Below are 20,832 nucleotides of genomic sequence, written 5' to 3'. Positions count from 1 at the left end.
GTTTTGGCTAACCTAAGTTTTTTTTTTTGGGCTAATTTTGCATTTATCTAATATTTTCTACGTCACAAATATGATATTTTTCAAACAGGATTTTTGTCTATTCACGATTTGAATAAAGGAATATTCAGAAATGCAGTTTTGATCATAACCCCTTTTAACACCTGAGGTGTCGTCGGTGACGCTTAAATACACAATCTTTAACATACGGCGCTTTTCTCCTTCACAATCTACTGGAATGATCATGTTAACGGTTGAAAAGTTTCACTAAATCAAAGCAATAAACACTGAAGCTGTAGAATTGTTGGTGAAATCCTGCTGGAGGCGTTCATACTTTTGGCCAGTCATAGTACAGCACGATGACTCAACCTGAAGGTGAGTGAGCTCTTCACCTGGCGAGGCGTTTCTCTGGAGTTCTGGGTCTTTAAGCTCTCAAATCCTCTGACAGATTTAAACTGTTTGTCCAGTTTCAAGGATGTAGATGACAAATCCAGTCGACTTTCCTGACTTGACAGAACTGGATCTAAGACTTGATAGTTTCCTGTGCTAACCTGACTGAGTCATATTGAAGGTTAAGACTATATAGAAACTTGGTGCTTTTATCAGTGCTTAGTTACCTGAGCTGGTCTAGACATGCAAGTCAACTAGAAAGTGAGTTAAGTTACACGGTTAAACAGCATTAACAGGTTCTGACAGGCCCACGTTGGACAGAGACCTGACTGATACAGCAGAGTTTACAATCAAACCATATCTTAAAATAAAACTTTGGACTTTAGTGTTTTATCTTGTTCAGGACCTTAAACTGGAGTTGTGCACCTGCCGACTGATGCATCATGCTGTTATGACCTCGTGTCTTCTCCAGACTAGAATCCTTCTGGAAACAGTTAAAGTGCATCCGTCTTTCTTTTTTTCCCTCCAATCTTTGAAGTGGTTAGTGAGCTAATCGTCCGTTACGCTACATTTTAATTAAAGCTATTGAACTTGAATTGTGGCCCGGCCAAAGCTCAGCACAGTATTGATCAGTTAGAAAGGCCGATCAGCAGATATTTCCAAGCCTCTATGAGCTCTGTAAGTTTCTAGATGTAGGGTGAATCCTGGATTAAATATTTTTGTAAATCATTCAGCCAGGGTGGGCCAACGTTCTGATTCGTGGGCCACAAAGGTGACAGAGGAGCCGGACCAGGAGCAGATGTGTGGCGTGTTTTGGTGAACCGAGTCATAAAAGAACCAAATGACATGGAATTGGGACAGAGATTAGTTCATTTTATCATTTAAAACTCAACATTTTGGAGTTTTCATTTCAAAATTAACTTTTTTTTTCTTTTTGTTGCCAACACAATCCTCATCTGCTGAGCGCTTTGAATGTTCAACCCAGTTCAACCGCTTTTCCCCATCAAAATCTGCTGGAATTGTCATGCTAACAAGTAGTATTTTTTAGATTTTGTGTTTAGCGTCACTGGGAGGTGTTATCCACAATCCCCCCTGCTGGCCTGTTTGTAGAGATCCTCACATGAGGCTGTCCTAGACTGGATTGAATTTTCCTCTTTTCTGAAGACTCGGCACAGTAGACCCGATCTTATCAGTGGTCTCGCTTTTGTGTGCTGCACGCCGCCCACGCCAGACCCAGCTGTGCGCGGACAGTCCACTAACCTGGTGTCTCCAGGGTAGGGACTGGAAGGCGTTTACCCTAAATTTAATGAGGTTTTGAGACCCCCAGTGCTCCCGGCGCTCGATACTCTGCGCTGTTAGAGCGGTGGCTAATGGAGCTCAGAGCCCCTGTGCTAAACATATATGGAGGCTTCCAGCTGCTGTCCACATGCTTAGGACAGATGGCCTGTGGGTGGAAAAAAGTCAACATTATTTTCCTCTAGAGAACACCCCCCACCCTCCCCTCTGTGGATAGAAGCTCCAAACTGTCCTGTCTCTGCATAATTAAAGTGCTCCATTTATTTATTTTTGCCCTGTCACAATCGAGGATCACGTCCCGGGAATGTGGCGCTCTGATTTGATGGAATCGATGGGCGCCGTAGCTGCAGTTTACAGGATGAAGCCCGTGACCTCGTCTGCAGCATCAGTCAGAGGTCGCATGTTGAGGGTAAACGAAATGCCCTGGACGCTCGCCAGTCGAGCATTAAGCCGCTCCGTCGATGGTCTGTTTCTCTGCAGGGATTTTTAGATCTGGTCCAGGATTTGAGGAGTTGGAGCCGTTAAAACAATCGGTCTTTATTCAAATTCCTCTGGAGTTGGTTTCACAGAAAATATTCAAGCAGTGTCTAAAGAAATGAGCCCAAATCATGACTCTTCCTCTACCATGCCTCCAAGGAGCTTTCCCGCCAGGGCTGCCACAAATGATTATTTCAATGGTCGACTAATTGCCGGTTATTTATTTAATAGTCAACAATCATGAACTGGATGTATAACGCACATCTTAACTATCACTAGCTTTAAACTACATGTGTCAAAGTCAAGGACTGGGGGGGCTTTATGAAAAAATAGCTAAACGTCAAAATATCCTAAAAAAAATTAAATTAGCCTAAACAACTAGCAAGCAGCTGAAATATTATCTACACTCCAAAATAGGCTAAAAAATCTTAGTAAATGTCAAAATCATCCAAAAACCTATCAGAATGCCAAATATTAAAACGTTAAAATCGTAACGTTCTAACATAATTACAAATATTAAAAACGCAGGAATATTATTCCAGAATAAATCAACTTAAACCTTGAATAACTTTCAATAATTTACTCTCCATAAAATATATTTTGTCAACATTATACAAGCTGTAAATGAGCACAAGATGTCATCAGGTCATTAATAACAATAAAAAAAATCTGGAGGACCGGATGGAATTGCACGGAGGGCCGGATCCGGCCCCCGGGCCTTGACTTTGACACCTGTGCCCTAAAGTGTTTACAATAAACAGTTAATGTTTATTTTACTTTGTTAAAAAAGTTTGTAAAAGTTCTGCCTCTCTACCAACATGGATAAGAAGCTTTTCTCTCCCTTTCTTGTGAGTCTGGGCACGACTTCCTTAAAAAAAAAATACTTTTTTTAAGCAACTTTTTCTTAATGTCCTCATGCATAAAACGGTACAGCTAAAAGCATTTTCTTTTTTATTCCCAGAAACTATTCAAAGAGGAAGCTGCATAACCCTCCACCCGGTTGGTTTTAAGACTGGTTTTTAATCACAGATTGACCACGACGTCGGTGCTTTATCTACAGGAAAAGTGGACTTTGGAGTCATTCGGTTCCACAGTGCATCATTCCTCCGTTTAGTTTCCAGCACTTTTATAAATAAATCCTGAATTCAAAACGTGATGAATGCATATTGTTGTGCTGGTGCTCCACTGAGTGACTCGTCAGATTCTATTTCATGTTTTTAAGGCCTCATCATGAATGCATGCACTCCTTCAGGGCAGGTTTTATCTGCAGCAGAAACGTGGATTTGTAGCCATCGAGATGACGGCACGTGTCTGTGTGTTCAAAACCTGTGTAGGTTGATGTAAGTGGGCCCTCGGTATAAAAGCCTCTCGACTCAGGTGGGCAGATTCAGTCCTTCGCAGTGTTGTGGGCGGAATGATTAGGCTATGAAGAACTGTGTTCTCTATCTGGATCCACCAGATAAACCCGATGATAACATACAAATACATTCTGCTGGACAGCATGACTCATCATTTTTATCCATCTAGATTTTCTTTTTTTTAAAAAGAATACAGGAATAATGTGATACCTGCACTGATATCATAATCAGAATTATTATATGGAGAGTTTAAGCATGTTTGGCAAATTTTTTTTATACATTTATTATCAATATTTTTGATCAATTGTAGACATTGACGCCTAGTTTATTTACATAATTAGGTCAATCTTTCTGCTACTTTAAATATTTAATATTTTGAATATTTTGAATAAACAGTCTTTTTTTGTCATTTTCCTAATAAATAAAAGTTTTCTTTAAAATTCCATAATCTACTTTTTGGGCTTATTTTCTGAACCACCGATAAAGTAGGTAAAGCATTAGAGTTTATGTTAACTGATTTCTTTTAGCATCAAAACTATTGACCACAGCAATTTTATATTGGTCATTTCCTCCACTTTCTTTGTTTTAGAAAGCTTCCTTCTTGTTGAACTCTGTTGGCTTTTAGAGCCTCAAACTGGAAATGTTTAACAGAAGTTATGAAATCCTCAAATGTATTCAGAGATAAAAGGAGTACCTGCCAGCGGCCTTAATACCAAACTGATTAAACATTATTCATCTTATCGGTTATCCCTTCTGTAAGCACACATTTATGGGTTTTGTTTGTTTTACTGTTAAAACGCTGTCGTAAAACGCAGGCAGAGCAATATAAACAAAGGTTTTAATGTTTACATAATGTGCATGTTGGACCCAACAAAAAGATGGACCTGTGTGTAAAACCCTCCATTTGTTGGATCTGTACGTGACTCAGATCTGCTCTTCAAAAGTATTTTCCATATGCAAAAAGGATCTGAAGAATTTTTAAACCAATGAATAAATTTAGGACCAGTCTCACTAAAGATGGATTTAAATAAAATAGGAAGGTATTCAAAATGGACAAGTGAAAATACAAATTGTTGCACTGATAAGGTCTCAAAATTGGAAATTTAAACTTTTCAAATATTAAACATGCAGAATTTTAGGTTGAGTAGTTTGATATTTTTGGCATAAAGGTGAATGGTATGTTCATGCTTATGTAATTTGTCTTTATTTAATTTAAAAAATAAAAGTTTAATTATTTGTCTTGAAAGCAGTTTGAGTTCATTTCAGTAAACTGGGGTGTCATCTGCATAGATATTTACTTTCCTAGTTTTTGATGTTTTACTTTGGTAGAAACATGTTGAAATTGGGAAAAACGGTGTATATTCAGACTGGACATATTTGGTTTGCTTAATGTGAACCAGATTTAGCTTTCCCCCGATAATTCAGAACAAAGTTTCAGTCTGAATATCCCCAAGCGGACTCTGAACTGCTCTCAGATCCTACTTTCGAGGTGGTCTCGGTTCGTTTCCAATTGGACTGAACTTTGGTTCACTCAGAGTTTCCGCAGTCTGACTACGATTTGCCCTTGGAACGGCACAACTGGACCAAAACGGCGACCGTAGCCAGTCATAACGTGATGTAAACGGGTTGGGAATGAAGCGACGAGTGAGCTGCAGACAAATGTAAAGTATTGATTATGAATGAGGAAATAAGTGCTCAAACTCCTTGTTATAAAGTTTCTTTTAACTCACTCATTTTAATACTTCAGCTAGCTTGTAGCTTGAGCCACCTTATAGTTCAACAACATAGCAACTCATTGAAATTTGGTCGGGTGAATGCAGGCTCATAACAACTTTTAATGTGATACACATTGCATCTCACAGTTTTCCCAACAATCTATATGTCAGACATTTATTAGCGTACTTTCAAACCTGACATCTCCTCAGTACTGTAGTCGCTAACATCCTCAGTTAACCCTTTAACACCATCACTGGTGGCACTTAAACACAAAATCTTAAACATGCTGTAACTTTTCAACCATTAATACGATAATTCCAGTGAATTATGTTGATCTTTTCAACAATGGAGAAAGTTGCAGTAAATCAGAGAACATAAACACTAGAGCTCTGGTGTTAAAGGGTTAAAGCACACACGGCACGTCTTCTTGCTAGTAGCAATATGCCTCCGCTGTACTAAAGTAACAAATAAGAATTGTTGTTTCTGTAGTTCAAATCTGGTAATTGAACTTTTAAGTTTTATAACGCAAACTTCAGGACTCGATCCAGACCAAATTAAGTGGTAAGTCCAATACAACCAAAGAGTTCAGCTTTGGGGTTGAACCGGCAAGTTAAATGATTAGCTCATGTTTGGTTCTCAATGGAGACAATTCAAAATAAATTAAACCATAAACCAAGCCAGATATTTAATTTTAGCAATCTAGAACATTGGTGTCGAGCTTTAGGTCACATGGGCCAGTGCTCAGTGTCCTACTTCTCAAGGCCTAGAGTTAATTTATGTATTAAATTATTTATGATTAAAGGAAATCAATGGGTTTTCCTCAGCCAGTGTTAAGACTGCAAGGGGAGTCTGGTTCTCTAAATTTGCTTTAAGAAAAGGTCTTGAGAATGATTTATTCCTAGTTTATTTTGAACTATGACACTGTTGGTCTACTGCCTGAGTTTTTGCAGAAAATGTCTTTCTCCCTTTTGGTTGCATATACTCCATATAATGACATCATGCATCAACGTTTATACATTTTGCTGCTTTCACTCCTCACTAGTGACTCGACACACTAAAAAATGAGCTGATATAGATTTTAAGGGTTTTGTGGATAAAAAATTTGATCACACTTCAAACATTTGGGGGGAGAACGGGTTTGTCGTAGTGTTTGGTTCATTTGCACAACTTATTCAATAAACCAACTTTCCAAAAAGTTCTGATGGGGATTGGAGTCGGCCCTTAATGGATGTTGTTGGCCTAGCCCCCCACAGCTGGACCCAGTGACCCGCCTGTTGGCTTGGATGCTCACATGGCCACCCTTGGGCTACTTTGAAGGCCAGCAAATTGATCTTGTTTCAAAGTGGGCTGGATGGTTTCTGTGCTGCCTTTGTGTTCCTGTGAAGGGCAGAAAGAGGCCAGTTATTTTTAGCAAAGACTACCAATATGTTTGGTCTTTAGATCAGCTAAATAACTCTACAAAAATGGACGATCGTGAAATCTTCCGGTTGTCTGCCTTACTTTGCTTTGTGCCTCCATGAAGACAAATATTAGCTTTCATTTCTGTTCCACATCTGCATCTTCTAGAGCCCAAAGAAGCAGAACAATCTTGTAGCATGAGGATCAGAATTAAACCAAACTTTCTTTTGGTTTCTTAGCTATAAAAAGATGTCTTGCTCTTCATTTCCCCCCATCCTGTCTGTGGTGGAGTAATTGTCCTCAACTAAATTGTTGGGTTTTTTCTTCTTAAATGTCCTCCAGCCAAAGACGGTTCACCTCTGTAATTATTTTATAAAATCTCGACTGGGAACAGATGTACTTTTGGCTGTAACGAGCTGCTGGGGTTCCTTCTCCGTTTGCATATCATGCAGCAAACGCAGAACAAGCATGTTTAAAGAGGCCGCGTAGTCGTTCTGCTCAGAGGATGTTTTGGTGCCTCTCTCAGCATGCTAATTTCCTGCTTTTCTAAGGATCATACGAACAGCTCGGGCCGGTGGTTTCCCCGCTGTGGAACACTAAATTGCTGTGTTGGAAAGTGAATTAAAGCTCTGGACCCCCTCGAAGTTTGACGTATGGACAGAGGAGCATCGGTGAGCGAAGGAGCAGAAGTCTCCGACAACCTCTGGTGCTTTGAATTAATTAGAGAGGAGTGGAAGCGCTGCCACTCTGAACTTCTAATTTAAATGGCTGCTTTGCTTCACCTGCACATCGACGAGACTCTTTGGGTAAACTGTTATTACGCTCTCTTCTCTTATTTGTTGCGTCCTTGTCCTGTGAGCTGCAACTTTCTTTGCTTCATAGCAAAGACGCACAAGTTGTGTCTTGCACCTCTGTGTCTTGCTACAGTCACCCCACCTTCCACCTAATCAGGGAAAAGTGGCTTCCTTGTCTGGCAGCTTCAAAGCCGGGCGGACTTCCTGAGGGTTCTGAAGGAACCGGGTCATGCTGAGATGAAAGGATAAAGCTGAAGCTCCTCACATGCATGCAAGGACTATTCTGAAATGTTCATATTGAACATGTTCGGTTTTCATTGCCATACCAGAAATATCTTGACTAGATTTATAGCATTTCCTGTAATAATGCTAGTGTGAACGCTGAATTCGGTTGCTGAAGATGGCAGAGCTGATGGCTGGAAATGCAGGATTGCTTGCCAAAATATTAGCTAAAAGCCAAATTAGCCAAAAGCTGGGAAATGTCTTAATTTTGCCAAAACGGCTAGCATAATGCTGAATACTAAATTAGCCTTAAAAAACTGGAAAAAGTAATTTTGATGAGCAGCTAGCATAATGCTAAAATATTAGCTAAACTCCAAATTTGCCTTAAGAACTTTAAACATTTAATTTTGAAAAATAGCTAGCATAATGCTAAAATGTTACCCAAACTTCAAATTTACCTAAAGTACTTTAAAGTCTACTTTTAGAAAAAATAGCTAGCATAATGCTATATACTAAATTAGCCTTAAAAAAAACCTAGAAAAAGTAATTTTGACAAGCAGCTAGCATAGCGCTAAATATTAGCTAAACTCCAAATATGTCTTAAGAACTTTAAACATTTAATTTTAGAAAAACAGTTCGCTTAATGCTATATTTGCTAAACTCAAAATTGGCCAAAAAAAGAAATGAGGAAAAAGTCTAATTTAAAAAAAAATAGCTAGCATAAGGCTAAAATATTAGCTGAACTCCGAATTTCCCTAAAGAACTTCATAAAAGTCATCATTTGGGGAAAAAAAACAGCTTTTGTTATGCTAAAATGTTAGCTAAACTCCAAATTAGCCAAAAAACTCTTGGGGGGGAAGTCAAAATTAGCCAAAAACACCTAGCGTGTTGCTAAAATAAAAGCTAATTCCAAATTACCCATAAACCCCTGTAGTTACTGTAAATTTAAGTTTGAATGGAGTCTCTTTGAAGCATCCATACAATTATGAATCAGCTCTTCATTACCAACCCTACAATCCATCCCAGACACTAAAACTCTAATAAAGCACCAGAGACTGCTGACTCTGCCCTTTTAAAGAACCCCACCCTTTTTCTGATTTTAGGTCCCAAACTGCGGTTGAATCCTTCTCCCCTGAGTCCCAGCAGGTTGAAGAACTGACGGTGCTATTTTCTGCTCCGTTACCTCATGCCAGTGTGGCTCTGCTGCCGTCCAAATTACAGCCAGCGGGCAGATGTGAAGGCAGGTGGCCAAGTGGTACTTACCGGCCGTGGCCTTATCCCGGACTAACCCCCACACGGCCACATCAGAGACTCCTACTCACTTTCTCATTATTTGAGAGGATATGTTGCATCTAAGAATATTATTACCTTTTCTATAATATTTTAAGTTTGATTTATGTGAAAGTCAGTTTGGTTTCAGAACATAAAACCATTTTTCCAGAATCCTCCTCTTGAGATTATCATTAGTGATATTATGTATAATTTCTTCTTGGTATGAGGACTTCCTGTTCTGACCAACTCCACCCTCCAAACCACCGAGCTGATAATTGGATGGTCATTGTGAGGAAGAGGTCAGACAACAGAACATCTGTTCTCCTGCTGCTCCTCCGCTCTGCCGTCCAAACCTCAACCCCTGCTGAACAAGAGGGGTTGGGGGGGTGGATGTTTGTTTACAATCACTAATAATTACAGAAGTTTAAATGCTTATTGACGTTATTTCGTTAGCCAACTCTTAGATCTAAGATAGATCTGTAGGATATGAGTATCTATATAGCTAAATAAACTACAAAACAGCTGGATATCAGTCTAAAACCTGCTTTGTCCCGATTCATTTCTTATGGAACCCCTAAAGGGACAAACTAAAAAAAATATATATGTTACCAACAGGTGTCAGATAGTAATGGTTTCACACCAGATAGTAAAGTAGTAAAAAAAATAAAAAAAAATAAATAAAAATTGAAGTGATTATTTATTTATTTATTTATTTATTTAAATTAAAGTAAAAAAAATTTTTTTTTTTTTTCTTGTTACTAACTGGTGTGCACCAGTTACAATCTGGAATAAAAGATCAAAAAATTGAAGTAAATTTTCTTCTGGTTACTAACTGGTGCACACCAGATAGTAACTTTAAAAAAAATCTAAAAATGGAAGAAAAGAAAAAAAAGAAAATTCAGGTTACTATATGGTGCGCACCAGATAGTAAAAAGTAGTAAAAAAAAATTTGTGAAAATTATTGTGTTTTTTTTTTTTTAAGTAAAACATTTTTTTTTTTGGTTACTAACTGGCCTGCACCAATTACAATCTGGGGGGGAAAAAAATCAAAAAATCGAAGTAAAAAATTTTCTTCTGGTTACTAAATGGTGCGCACCAATTAGCAACTTAAAACATTTCTAAAAATTCAAGAAAGAAAAAACCCCAAAACATTTCAGGTTACTAACTGGTGTGCACCAGATAGTAAAAGTAGTAAAAAACGGTTCTAATAATTTAACTAGGGAAAAAAAAAAAAAAAACTGGTTATTAACTTGTGCGCGCCAGATGGTAACATTGTGTTTTTTCTTCATTTGTTTTGTGTTATTTTAACGTCTCTGTAGGGGCTTCATGATTTCTCTCTTTCTTAGTGTTTTTTTAGGGTTTGGACAAATTGAATTTATTTTAAAAGCAAATGTCAAATTCTGTCAGCTTAATATTTGTTGCTCACTTATAAATAAGTACAGTGAGTGCCTTTAAAATGTTTTTTTTTTTCCTTTTAGTTTTGTTAAAATGTTTGTTCTTTGGGATTTAGGTGTTTATAAGTATCTAGAGTTCAGCATGGAAAGTTCTGAAGGATGGGTTCTGGTCCAGAGTGTGTAATGGTGCAGAACCCAAAGCTCAGTCTTCCTGTCTGAGCTCTTACTTTTCGCTCCGTGTTTCTGAAAAGTCCGACTCTTTCCACTTCTGTCATGACTTCTCAGTAACAGTCGGGTATTTTAGAAAGCACAAAAATCCTTCAACGTGTGATTATGTGCTTCAAGTTCACATTTTCCAATACAGAAATGATTCTTGTAGAATATATTTTTCCCCAGTGGACTTCACTGTAAAGTGAGCTCCTCTCAGACAGACTGAATTCAAACTGAGTCGGAGCCAATGATGCACTTAAACTTGGCATCAAAATCCCTTTATTCCTATGGTGAGAAAAATCTCCAAGAACTAAAAAAAAAAAGTTCTTCCAGCTCTCATTGTGAGCATTATTTGAACTTGTAGAACCTTGATTGATGGTATTACACAGACCTTTGGGCTTTGAGTGCTCCTGCACTGCAGGAAAGACTCAATCCACTCTGTTTTGATGCATTCCTTTAAAATTACCTAAAGCTATATTTATCCTCCACGCCATGTGAAATGGAGCAGACTGGTCTCGACTTGATGGTAAAAGACGCAGAAGGACTGTTGGGTTTTAGATCTGCAGAACTTTGAGTTGATAATGATGACGGTCACAGATGTGATGGGATCTGGATTAGTCTTAAAGGGAAATTATTTCTTAATTTGTTTTTTTTTTGTTTGTTTGTTTTTCTTCTATAACGTGCAGCTAATTGGGGTGAAACCACTTCCCATCAGTCACTGTCCATTACCGGTTTTATGCTAAATGAAGACACATGTCCACTAGTGCTTCCACAAACAATTATTTCAAAAGTCGATTAATCACAGATTCTTTTTTCCGACTAGCCAACTAATCGAGTTATGCATAAAGTGGATGTAAAACACACATCTTAACCATCATTAGCTTTAAACTGACTAAAACTTTATATTGTTTTAATGCTGTAAGCTGAACTTGGCAGCTGAAGATGCTAGTGACAATAGCTGAAGCTAATGGCTGAAAACGCTGAAGCTGATAGTCAGCTAAAATATTAGTTAAATGCCAAATTAGCCTAAAAAATAAAAAAAAAGGCTAAGTTAGCCAAAACAGCTAGAAATAAACTCCAAAATAGCCCCCAAAAAACAAAAAGAAAACTAAATTAGCCATAACTGCTAGCATGTAGCTAAGATATTAGCTAAACTTAAAAAAAAAACCTTAATAAATCACCAAATAGTCCAAAAAACTCGCAGAATGCCTTTATAACTTTCAACTTTACGACACTTTGACTCCATATAATATAAAGTATTAAATTATTTGTCAACTTTTTTTAATAGATTAGTCGACTGATTGTGGCAGCCCTACTGTCCAGACATGTGTAAATGTTGGCTGCTTGTAAAATGACTTTTTGAAAGAATTGTAATATTAGTTTACAGTTCCAAAGCTCAAGATTGTTGCTCTTTTACCCATAGATCGGTCTTCAAGGCTCCAGTAATGATTCTCCTTGAAGAACTGAGAAAAATAATAATGACCTTATCATCTTAGTTCTGTGGTTATTTATTCTTTGTAGTATAAAATATAGATATTTAGAGACTTGACAAAAACTCATCATAGCTTCTCAATGTGATTCTTCAATACAAATGGAGAAAACTGTCAAAGTTTAGAGGTTTTTGTTTTTTTGTTTTTTTTTTGTTGGTTTTTCTTGAGTCTGAATCTGTTTTGGCTCACATACCGGTGACGTTTCCTGGTCATCAGATGATTCTCTAATTTTTTTCTGGTCTTGAAGTTCAGTCATGGCATCTTCATTCTTGAATGTTTCACCACTCGAATGAGTGTAGAAATGTTTCAAGAAGTCCAGATGAAGCTGCTTCAAGACGACTATTGTGGAGATAAGAGAACCTTCACTGACATGAATTGTTTTGGAAAATGTTATCAGTATTGTGGTTGTGGATCAGAAACCACAGGGTCTCACTCATACTGCCTGATGTTGAAGTCCATAAATGTCTGTTAGGTTGACTCTTCTCAAAAATAATCTTTGTTTGTTGTTCTGGCATTTTTCTAATGATGGAGGAGATACATAAAGAAACTTAGACTTAAAATTGCATTTTTGAGTATTTCTTAATTCAAATCGTTGTGAATTAGGAGCAGAAGCAAAAAATCCAATTGCAAAAATATCCTATTTGTGATGTAGAGGATACAGTGGGCGGGGCCACAAGCTCCATTTTCCGTTCCATTCTGATGCATCCACTTGTAGATGATTTGATCCATGTATGACTTTGTTTTCCTCGTCTGAGATATAGACGTATATTATTTCACTGGGCAAAACAAGGTGTTGACGTCACCCTTTGAAAAAGCTTTACCTCCAGCCCTCATGAAATCAGGCCAAAGCCGCACAGTCTTCCTGATCGTCTGTCGCCATTTTGAAACCAGACTGCAGCGATTGGTCTGTGTTGGTCTGATTCAAGTTTTTAGAGTAACTGCTGTCGCCAATCACGAGTGAGCTTTTCTGATGGCCACACCCCTTCAACTGATAACTGCTCGGGAAAGCTGTCAATCAAATGTCCAAGGTGGGTCCAGCACCGCATGGTTTTACCGATGGAAACGGGGTACTGCAGTTGAATTTTGTGATTGGTCAACTTGTGGAAGTCCCAGTAGCTCCAGTATATATATCATTGGTCAGTTTATAACTTGAATAACTTGCGATAAAGAAAAATTCTTTAAAAAAAAAATAGGATTGATGAGGGCTTTGACGTTTCTTTCTATTAGGATTCATAGATTAGGTTGTTCAATAAAAAATGTGAATTCCTAAAAATCTCATAAGGTTTTGACAGTCTCTACTTTGCGCCTCAAGGCTGAGAATTGAAACTGCTGAGGTGCTTCTGGAAGCGTCGACCTTGTCATTGTGATCTGGCCCCTCCCACCCGCCACGCCCTTCTCCCAGATCATCAGAAGGGATCGTCTGCTGAAGAACAAATGAATATTGTTCTGCTATTCAGTGGGAGTGAATAGACAGTAATGAGTCCCACTTTTCCAGAGTATTACTGGATCGCCTGACAATAGGCTTTGTTTTGTCAGATGCTCCACGGTTTTTGGAGACCGCTGCTTAATTGTTGACGGGGAAAGACAAATGTTTGCACTCTGCAAAGGACAACAAGAACAACAGAACATTTGCTTTTATAAAACACAGAATTAGTCAAGTGTTTGTTATGTGAAGCTGTTTTTAGACTTTAGGGATCGTTCCAGGGAAGCCTCGTGCTTTTGATTAAAGCAAAAGTCTGCTTTGAAAAACGTACAAAATTAAGGTAAATATTGCTTAAAAATAATAAATTATCTGTAAACAGAACAAGAACATTTCACTTGTCGAGACTTTTTAAAACAAGTAAAAACATCTAACCTCATAGGAAGAACAAATATCTTAAAATAATTATCTTTTACTAATATCGAGCCCATTTTGACTCATAAAAAAATAATTTCTAAGATTAATTTTCTCAAAATGGTTATTTAAGATTTTACTAGTAAGGTTATCTTGACATTATGCTAACCACTAGAGATCTGTTTCTTGAAACCAGACAAATATACTAAAAATAAAAGTGTTTTTTTTATTCTTTGAAAAGAATACTGAACTGATGGTACTATTCTTTTCTCAATGTGCTTGATAATTTACTTGAAATTCTTGAATTAAGGCAAAACTTAAATGTCACAGATTTGAATAAAGATAATGTTACTATTGAGATTCTACTTTCAAGGTTTTTTTTTTTTTTTTACTCCTAATAGGTAATAAAACCTTAGTAACAAGCCATAACATCTTATTGACGTAACGAAGTACCAAAACTCTCAAAATAAGGGAAATTATCTGACATAAGATGTACTAAGTGAGAACAACTATGTTTTAGGATGGTTCATCTCTCTTAGATTTCACGTTTGCGGTGTACCTGTCTAACCCCCCCCCAGGTAAATGTGTTTGTAGCGTGAAACGCTGACGTGACCCGTCTCTTGTCTTCCAGCTATGCTTTGGCAGACGAGGCCTACCGCTCTCTTCGGGACCAGGACAAGGACCAGTGCATCCTCATCACAGGGGAGAGCGGCGCTGGGAAAACGGGTGAGATGAGGGGGGGCGGGTTATCTTGAAATCTGATCGAGTGACGGCCTCAGGCCGCTCATTAGTCATCAGGCTTTTCTTTTTCTCTCTCTGAAGTGCGAATAGAGGCTAAAACCGCCGTCTGTGCCGTTTTTAAAGTGAGACTAATCAGATTTGAGCAGAAAAGTTTCCACGGGGAGGGGAAGGGGGGGCGGTCTTTCATTGTCTTGCAGAATGTCTTCAATGATGAGGTTTTTTTTTTCTGAGTCTAAACTGAAGATGACGGCGCTGAGGGCAGAATAAAGCGGCGCTGCAGATTTGGATCTACCAGATGGGGGAAGTTTTTAGCTCGTGTTTGCACACGAAACATGGGGGTAGACTCATCACAACACTGAAAAGGACACTTTCAGACCTCCCTCTGTTCAGAAACGAGCAGCATTTCCTGCTGCCCCACACAGAAGCTGTAATATTGAGCTGGGAATGCGTGAGCTGCAGGAATGCGGTTGTAACGGACTCGTGTCGTATCTTCCTCCACCGTGCAAACACATTTTCATACCAGGAATATTGAAAAATACCTTTCATTCATTGTTTGTTCCTGCTGTTTTCATTTCCTCTCCTCTGGTTTAGACTTCTGTGCTGGTTTACCTCATCCTTTAACTGGTGGTCGGTTTAAAAATAACCTTTTAATGAATGTATTAAAGGGTAACCAAACACTAAATCAACGTTTTTGGCAGCTGACCTCTAGTTTAAAGAACTGTCTGTTGGTTGTTGCCAAATTTATGACATTAAAATAAACTTTAGTTAATGAAAATAAAGTCAAAAACAGTCTGTGTGCTGCCCCCTACAGATGGAAACGGGGTACTGCAGTTGAATTTTGTGATTGGTCAACTTGTGGAAATCCCAGAAGCTCCAGTATATAAGCCCCGCCCATCTTTGATTCTGTAACAGTCGGTCGTTAGCATTAGCATGGGTCACAGTCAGGCGTTCTGCCTTAAGTTGTCAAGTCTACTGGATTGAACAACTTTCAAGTGGACTTGGAAGTTGGAGCACAGAGGTTGAGTGCAGTTAGCATTATATCCATCAAACTCTGACCTGGTGATGAATTTGTAATGACTTTTACTTGGGAACATGGCTCATATTAAAGCTTAGAAAATGATTGATGTCGTGGTATATTTTAATTTTTATTATCTCTAAAAACTAAGCTGTAATGTAAGAACTGCTCCTTCTAGTGTCAAATGAACAGATTTAACCTTCGTGCCAGGATCTATAGAACTGAGCTTGTAAATGTAATATTCATCAGTGGTCTTCAGCCAGAGGCTCAAAACAAAGCTCTGGACCATGAGCGCCAGCCTCGGGTGAAGGGGGGAGGTGGAAAATCCTCAACCTCCTCAGAAAGTTCTGTGGAGAAACTTGTCACTTCACCTGGTACCACACTCCATAACTCTTCTTGTTTTGTTTTTAATTGAACATAACAATGACGAACCCCTCTCCATATTGAAGACCCAGCGTACGCTAAATAAAGCTAGCCTAACTGTCAATCGTCGATCCAAGCCACACCTCCGCCACTCAGTCCAGCTGCACTAGCCCCGCCCCCTTTTTTTTTTTTTTTGGAATGGAGTCGGATTCCAACTCCCCTGTTTGGTTACCCTTTAAGGCTTTTTCACGTGTGTGAGGATCGTGTTTCAGGGTCACGAATCAAAGTTGATAGACGACAGAATTCATTTTCAGCAAATCTCCAGCTGTTCGTTTAAATCCTAAGAGATCCATTTTCAGATCGCTGTTCGCCCCGGAGATTTTTGGAGGAATAAGGTCACTACAACGTTCTGCATCGATGTGGGTCGATTCTGCATCACATGATGCCTTATTGTAAAGAGAGACGCGCCTTTTTCTAGTCTGCAGGGATTTTATTTTTTAGATTCTCAGAGATTAAGAAATCGGGGTTAAACTGAGCTTCCTGGTACCCAGATAAGCCACATCATTTCTGGGTCAGTGAGGTGATTCTGATGCCAGCAGACGTTCTGGGAGGGATTTTCTAAACTGGGCAACTTTGATTTTTTTGACTTTGCTGCGTTGCCAGATCTGATGTGAGCTTTTTTTAGTTCCCTTCCTAGCTCAACCACCTTTTTCTCTCTTCTGGTTTTAAATGAGACGTTGGCCGTCGTTTCATCATCCTCTCATCATGAGCCGGGCCTCCTGATGGGTATCGGGGGAGGTTGATGTAATGGGGGTTTTGTGGGGACTTCTGCTGCTGGGTGTCTTGCATTTGTTCCTCTCTGCTGGCGAAGGCGTTGACTTCATGTCTGCGTTTCAGAGGCCAGCAAGCTGGTGATGTCATACGTGGCGGCGGTGTGTGGGAAGGGCCAGGAGGTGAACAAGGTCAAGGAGCAGCTGCTGCAGTCCAACCCCGTGCTGGAGGGTGAGTCCACACTCAGACCTGCAGAGAAACGCTTCCAGTGATGGAAAAATAGTGTCAGGTAAGATTAGCTGTTATTGCAATAAAAGTTTCTTTTTTCCTCCTGGAAAACTGGCTCTGCGGGACGCCCGCCGCTGTATGGAAGTGTACAAACGCACTAGTGCAGGCGGCGGACAGGAAATGCTCGCGAGCGATGAAGCTGCACATCTGTAAGAGTTTAGCTCCTGCCCGTCTAATTGCCCCAGCAGCAAACGGGGAGCCGTTCCCAGCGCCGACCTGCAACTCCTTTTGGTTTCTTTCAGCGTCAGCCGTCCATGTTCTCTGGATTATTTTACCTGCAGCCCACACCGACGGTTATGACCAGTCATCAATGTAGAGCTGCAGTTTAGAACGGTCTAGAAGTGGAATGTTCTGATTACAGAACTCTTGTTTGGACATCTTGAAGCACTTCCTCGTCCTGAAACCTCGTCTGCTTTTGGCTTTTATCCTCTCAATTCTATGGATTCATCAGAACCAGTGCAGGCTGTGGCGAAGAAACAACGTCACAACTGGTTAAAAGTTCAGGAAACTGTTTGTACTTTTCCCTCCCATTCATTCTTCTATAATCTGTGGAGCATTAATGATCCAAATCGACAAAAATATTACATAAAATGTTTTAAAGTTTAACAGTAATTGGTCACTTAAAAGTGGAATGGAGATAATTGACTTTTCTTATCGATTGGAAAGTTGACTTCAGGTTCTCCAGCCACACCCAGACGTGGTTCGTTTAGACCTGGAACTGCAGAAATCTGGCAAAATCAAGCAGCTGGATGATGCCAGACGAGAACTGAGGATGAAGAACGGATAATGGTCTGTTTCAGAATAAAAGGCTTTTATAACTCAGCAGCTGTAAGAGAAGAGCCTTCATACAAAAGTCCTGAACTAGGGAGACCCACTCTGGTGAAAATGGTGTTTTTAGCATGTTCTTTTGCCATTATTCTCATCATGTTTGAAGAGTTTTAAGCTTAAAAAAAATTGTATTTTTGAGCATTTCTGTATTCGTATTGGGAATCAGGAGCAGACGGAGAAAAAATCGTATTTGTGACGTAGAACCCACAATTGAAGGCGAAGGGGGGCGGGGTTGCTCCTGTCCAATGATCCCGCCCACAACTCTGAGGGAAATTTCTTATGAACTCCTCCCACTCTGCAGAAACTGTCCTAGAAGTTTGGATTTTGACTAAAAATGTGCATCATCCTTAAAAGACCACTGGGAACTCTAGAAAATAGATCAAAATTAATTCAGTTTTCTACAAAAAATCCTGAAGGAGAATTTCCTCCATCAGTTAATCGGCTTTAAACCATCCCTGTATCAGAAAATGAACACAGACTTCAATTCAAACCTCAATTAATTTAAAAGTTTTTAGTTGTTTGACTTTCCAGCTGTGATGTAACAAAGTGTTTTTAAAGGATTTTAGTAGCATTTTTATTCATATTTCTTCATGTTTTTGTTTCTTTTTAGCTTTTGGAAATGCCAAAACGGTACGAAATGACAACTCTTCAAGATTTGTAAGTATCTGAAGCTGCTTCTCCTCTTCAGCTTTTCGTTCGGTTGACCTTGATCTGTTATTGACTCTCTTCTGTGGAGACGCTCAGCTGCTGGTCGTAGCGGAGCTCTCCAGCTGATTTACATGTAAACACGTTAGACGGTCACAATGACTTCGGCTCCTCTTGAGCTTCACAAACCTGTATTTCAGGTAGCTGCTTTCCATTGTCCTTTTGTTGTGCCACTTTATGTGTAATTAAGTTATTTTTATGCGTCATTCTGTCACTCCTGTTTCTCTGCTGCATAACTAAATGCCTCCTATAAAGACCATTGGTCCCTTCTATAGTTTTTTCTTCTAAATGTTAATTTTTTGGTCATAAAAGTCCAAAATTAAACTAAATAAGGAAGTGGACTGACTCTACTGCTCATATTTATCACAGAAATGGCATCTTTAAGATGATTCAGCGCCTCTTCCTCATATATAAACAGGAAGCCAGACGAGTTATTTCCATGAGGGGGGGTTAGTTCTGCCTTTTTGTTTGTCCCAGAGGGATTCACCGCACTCCCAGCTTTTTGTAGTTTACTCCCGATATGACGGCATGAAATGAAGCCGACTGCTGCAGCACAAAGAGCTGTTTAGCAGCAAATTACAGCAAACAAAAAGTTCAATTCAGCAGAAACTCTGCTTTGGTTCGCTCCGGTCTCACGGCACATGAGCTTTCTGTCCAAAAAGTTACCGTTATTTTTTTTGATCTGCTTTCAGACCAGAGCTGGAACCCAAATTCATTTACATTAAGAAGTGTTCTAGCGGCTTTTTCCCTGCATAATGTTCAGAACCTCAGCAGAACCTGGTTTATCTGACCTCAACCTGAACTCCGATCATGAAGGTCTTCAGTTGAGGAGGAGGATGCTGAGGATGCATTCAAGGACCTGAATATTACTGCAAGAAGACTTTTCTACTTTCTGCAGAAATCCCAGTTTATTAATAAGTGCGCAATTCAACTCCGTTTTTAGGCATTTTTAGGGATTATTAAACAAAAAAAAAACTTTTTACCCAACATTAACTGTGTTACCTCCAGGAACCTCCCCAAAGGTTTCGGATGGTGTCATAAACGGATCTTTCTTATCCTTCCTACAGGGAAAGTACATGGACATCGAGTTTGATTTTAAAGGAGATCCACTGGGTGGAGTCATCAGCAACTGTGAGTTACGCTACTACGAAAATAAACTTTTAATGTCAAATATCTGCTCATCTTTAGTGAATGAGTGGCTGATGCTGTTGCACGTTTTTTGTGGAGTAGATGGAAACTCTGTTTTACAAATGTAGCGAGTGAAGTAGGGGTGTAACGGATCACAAGTTACTGTTCAGATCAGTAAAGTTTTCAAACTGAAATTTCATATCTGAAAATGAGTGTTTATAGAGGGAAAAAAAGATTTGAAATTAAAAGTTTGAGTTTTTAAACCTAAAAACCAGAGCATTGGAAGCTGAAAATGATCGTTTATTTTAGAACAGGAAAAAGTTTTGGACATTTAAAATATGTTTTTGTTGCCAAACACATTTTTTTTTTCTCAAAATGTTTTATTTTGGTTTCTAATATTTATGGCCCCCATTCGGCTCCACACTGCTGGAAAACTGCATCATTAAAAGACCAATTGGAATCCTTTGAGAATCGATCCAAAGCTGATCGGAGTGAGTTAATGTGAACATTAACAGGTTTATGTCAGAAGTAGACAAAAAACGTGAAACTTAAGGCTGAGATGTTGGTGTTTCTCCACATCAGACGTCATCATTACAATAGAAGATCCCCTTTGAGCTCCGCATACCCACAGATGATGAGTTCTTTGATTTTTCAGGTCAAAGCTGCAGAAACTCTTCCTACTGAGACTTTGTGTCTTTTTCAGATCTGCTGGAGAAGTCTCGAGTGGTCAAACAGCCCAGAGGAGAGAGGAACTTCCATATCTTCTACCAGCTCCTGTCTGGAGCTTCTGATGAGACGCTCAGTGAGTAGCAGAGACCATGAGGGATAGAAATGATTTACCCAATCCAACATTTGGTAGTCTGGTTTGCCACTTCCTGTTTCTTTGCTCATCTCTACAACAATGGATCAAATGTAAAACTGCTGTTGGGTGAAGCCGGATTCAGGATTTCTGCTTCGCCTGAAGTGTGTTGAAAGAGCTGAACCATTGTGCCAGTGGTTGTCTAACAGCATTGTGGGTAAAGTGGTCCTCAGTGGAGCTGCAGCTGCAGGAACACATGGCTGAAGCATTAATGACTCCGTCTTCCTGCGGGGAACAAAGACTGGCAATGAAACCTGTTCCTCCGTTTGCTTTTCTGCAGACTGAA

The 20,832-nt window shown here is 39.2% G+C and overlaps 1 protein-coding gene across 3 annotated transcripts in view; it reads left to right on the top strand.

Annotated features, from left to right (window-relative positions):
- The window catches only part of myo1b (myosin IB), a 58,058-nt gene that overhangs the window by 13,275 nt on the left and 23,951 nt on the right, over nucleotides 1-20,832 (top strand). For all 3 annotated transcript variants that reach the window (XM_024286293.2, XM_024286292.2, XM_024286290.2), the window contains exons 4-8: nucleotides 14,480-14,574; nucleotides 16,865-16,969; nucleotides 18,465-18,511; nucleotides 19,627-19,690; nucleotides 20,391-20,489. In XM_024286293.2, coding sequence (XP_024142061.1) covers nucleotides 14,480-14,574; nucleotides 16,865-16,969; nucleotides 18,465-18,511; nucleotides 19,627-19,690; nucleotides 20,391-20,489 — 410 coding nt within the window. The remainder of the gene's footprint in view (nucleotides 1-14,479; nucleotides 14,575-16,864; nucleotides 16,970-18,464; nucleotides 18,512-19,626; nucleotides 19,691-20,390; nucleotides 20,490-20,832) is intronic.

This window comes from Oryzias melastigma, linkage group LG21 (assembly GCF_002922805.2).
Source record: "Oryzias melastigma strain HK-1 linkage group LG21, ASM292280v2, whole genome shotgun sequence".
NCBI lineage: Eukaryota > Metazoa > Chordata > Actinopteri > Beloniformes > Adrianichthyidae > Oryzias > Oryzias melastigma.
This window is presented reverse-complemented; position numbering and strand designations above follow the sequence as displayed.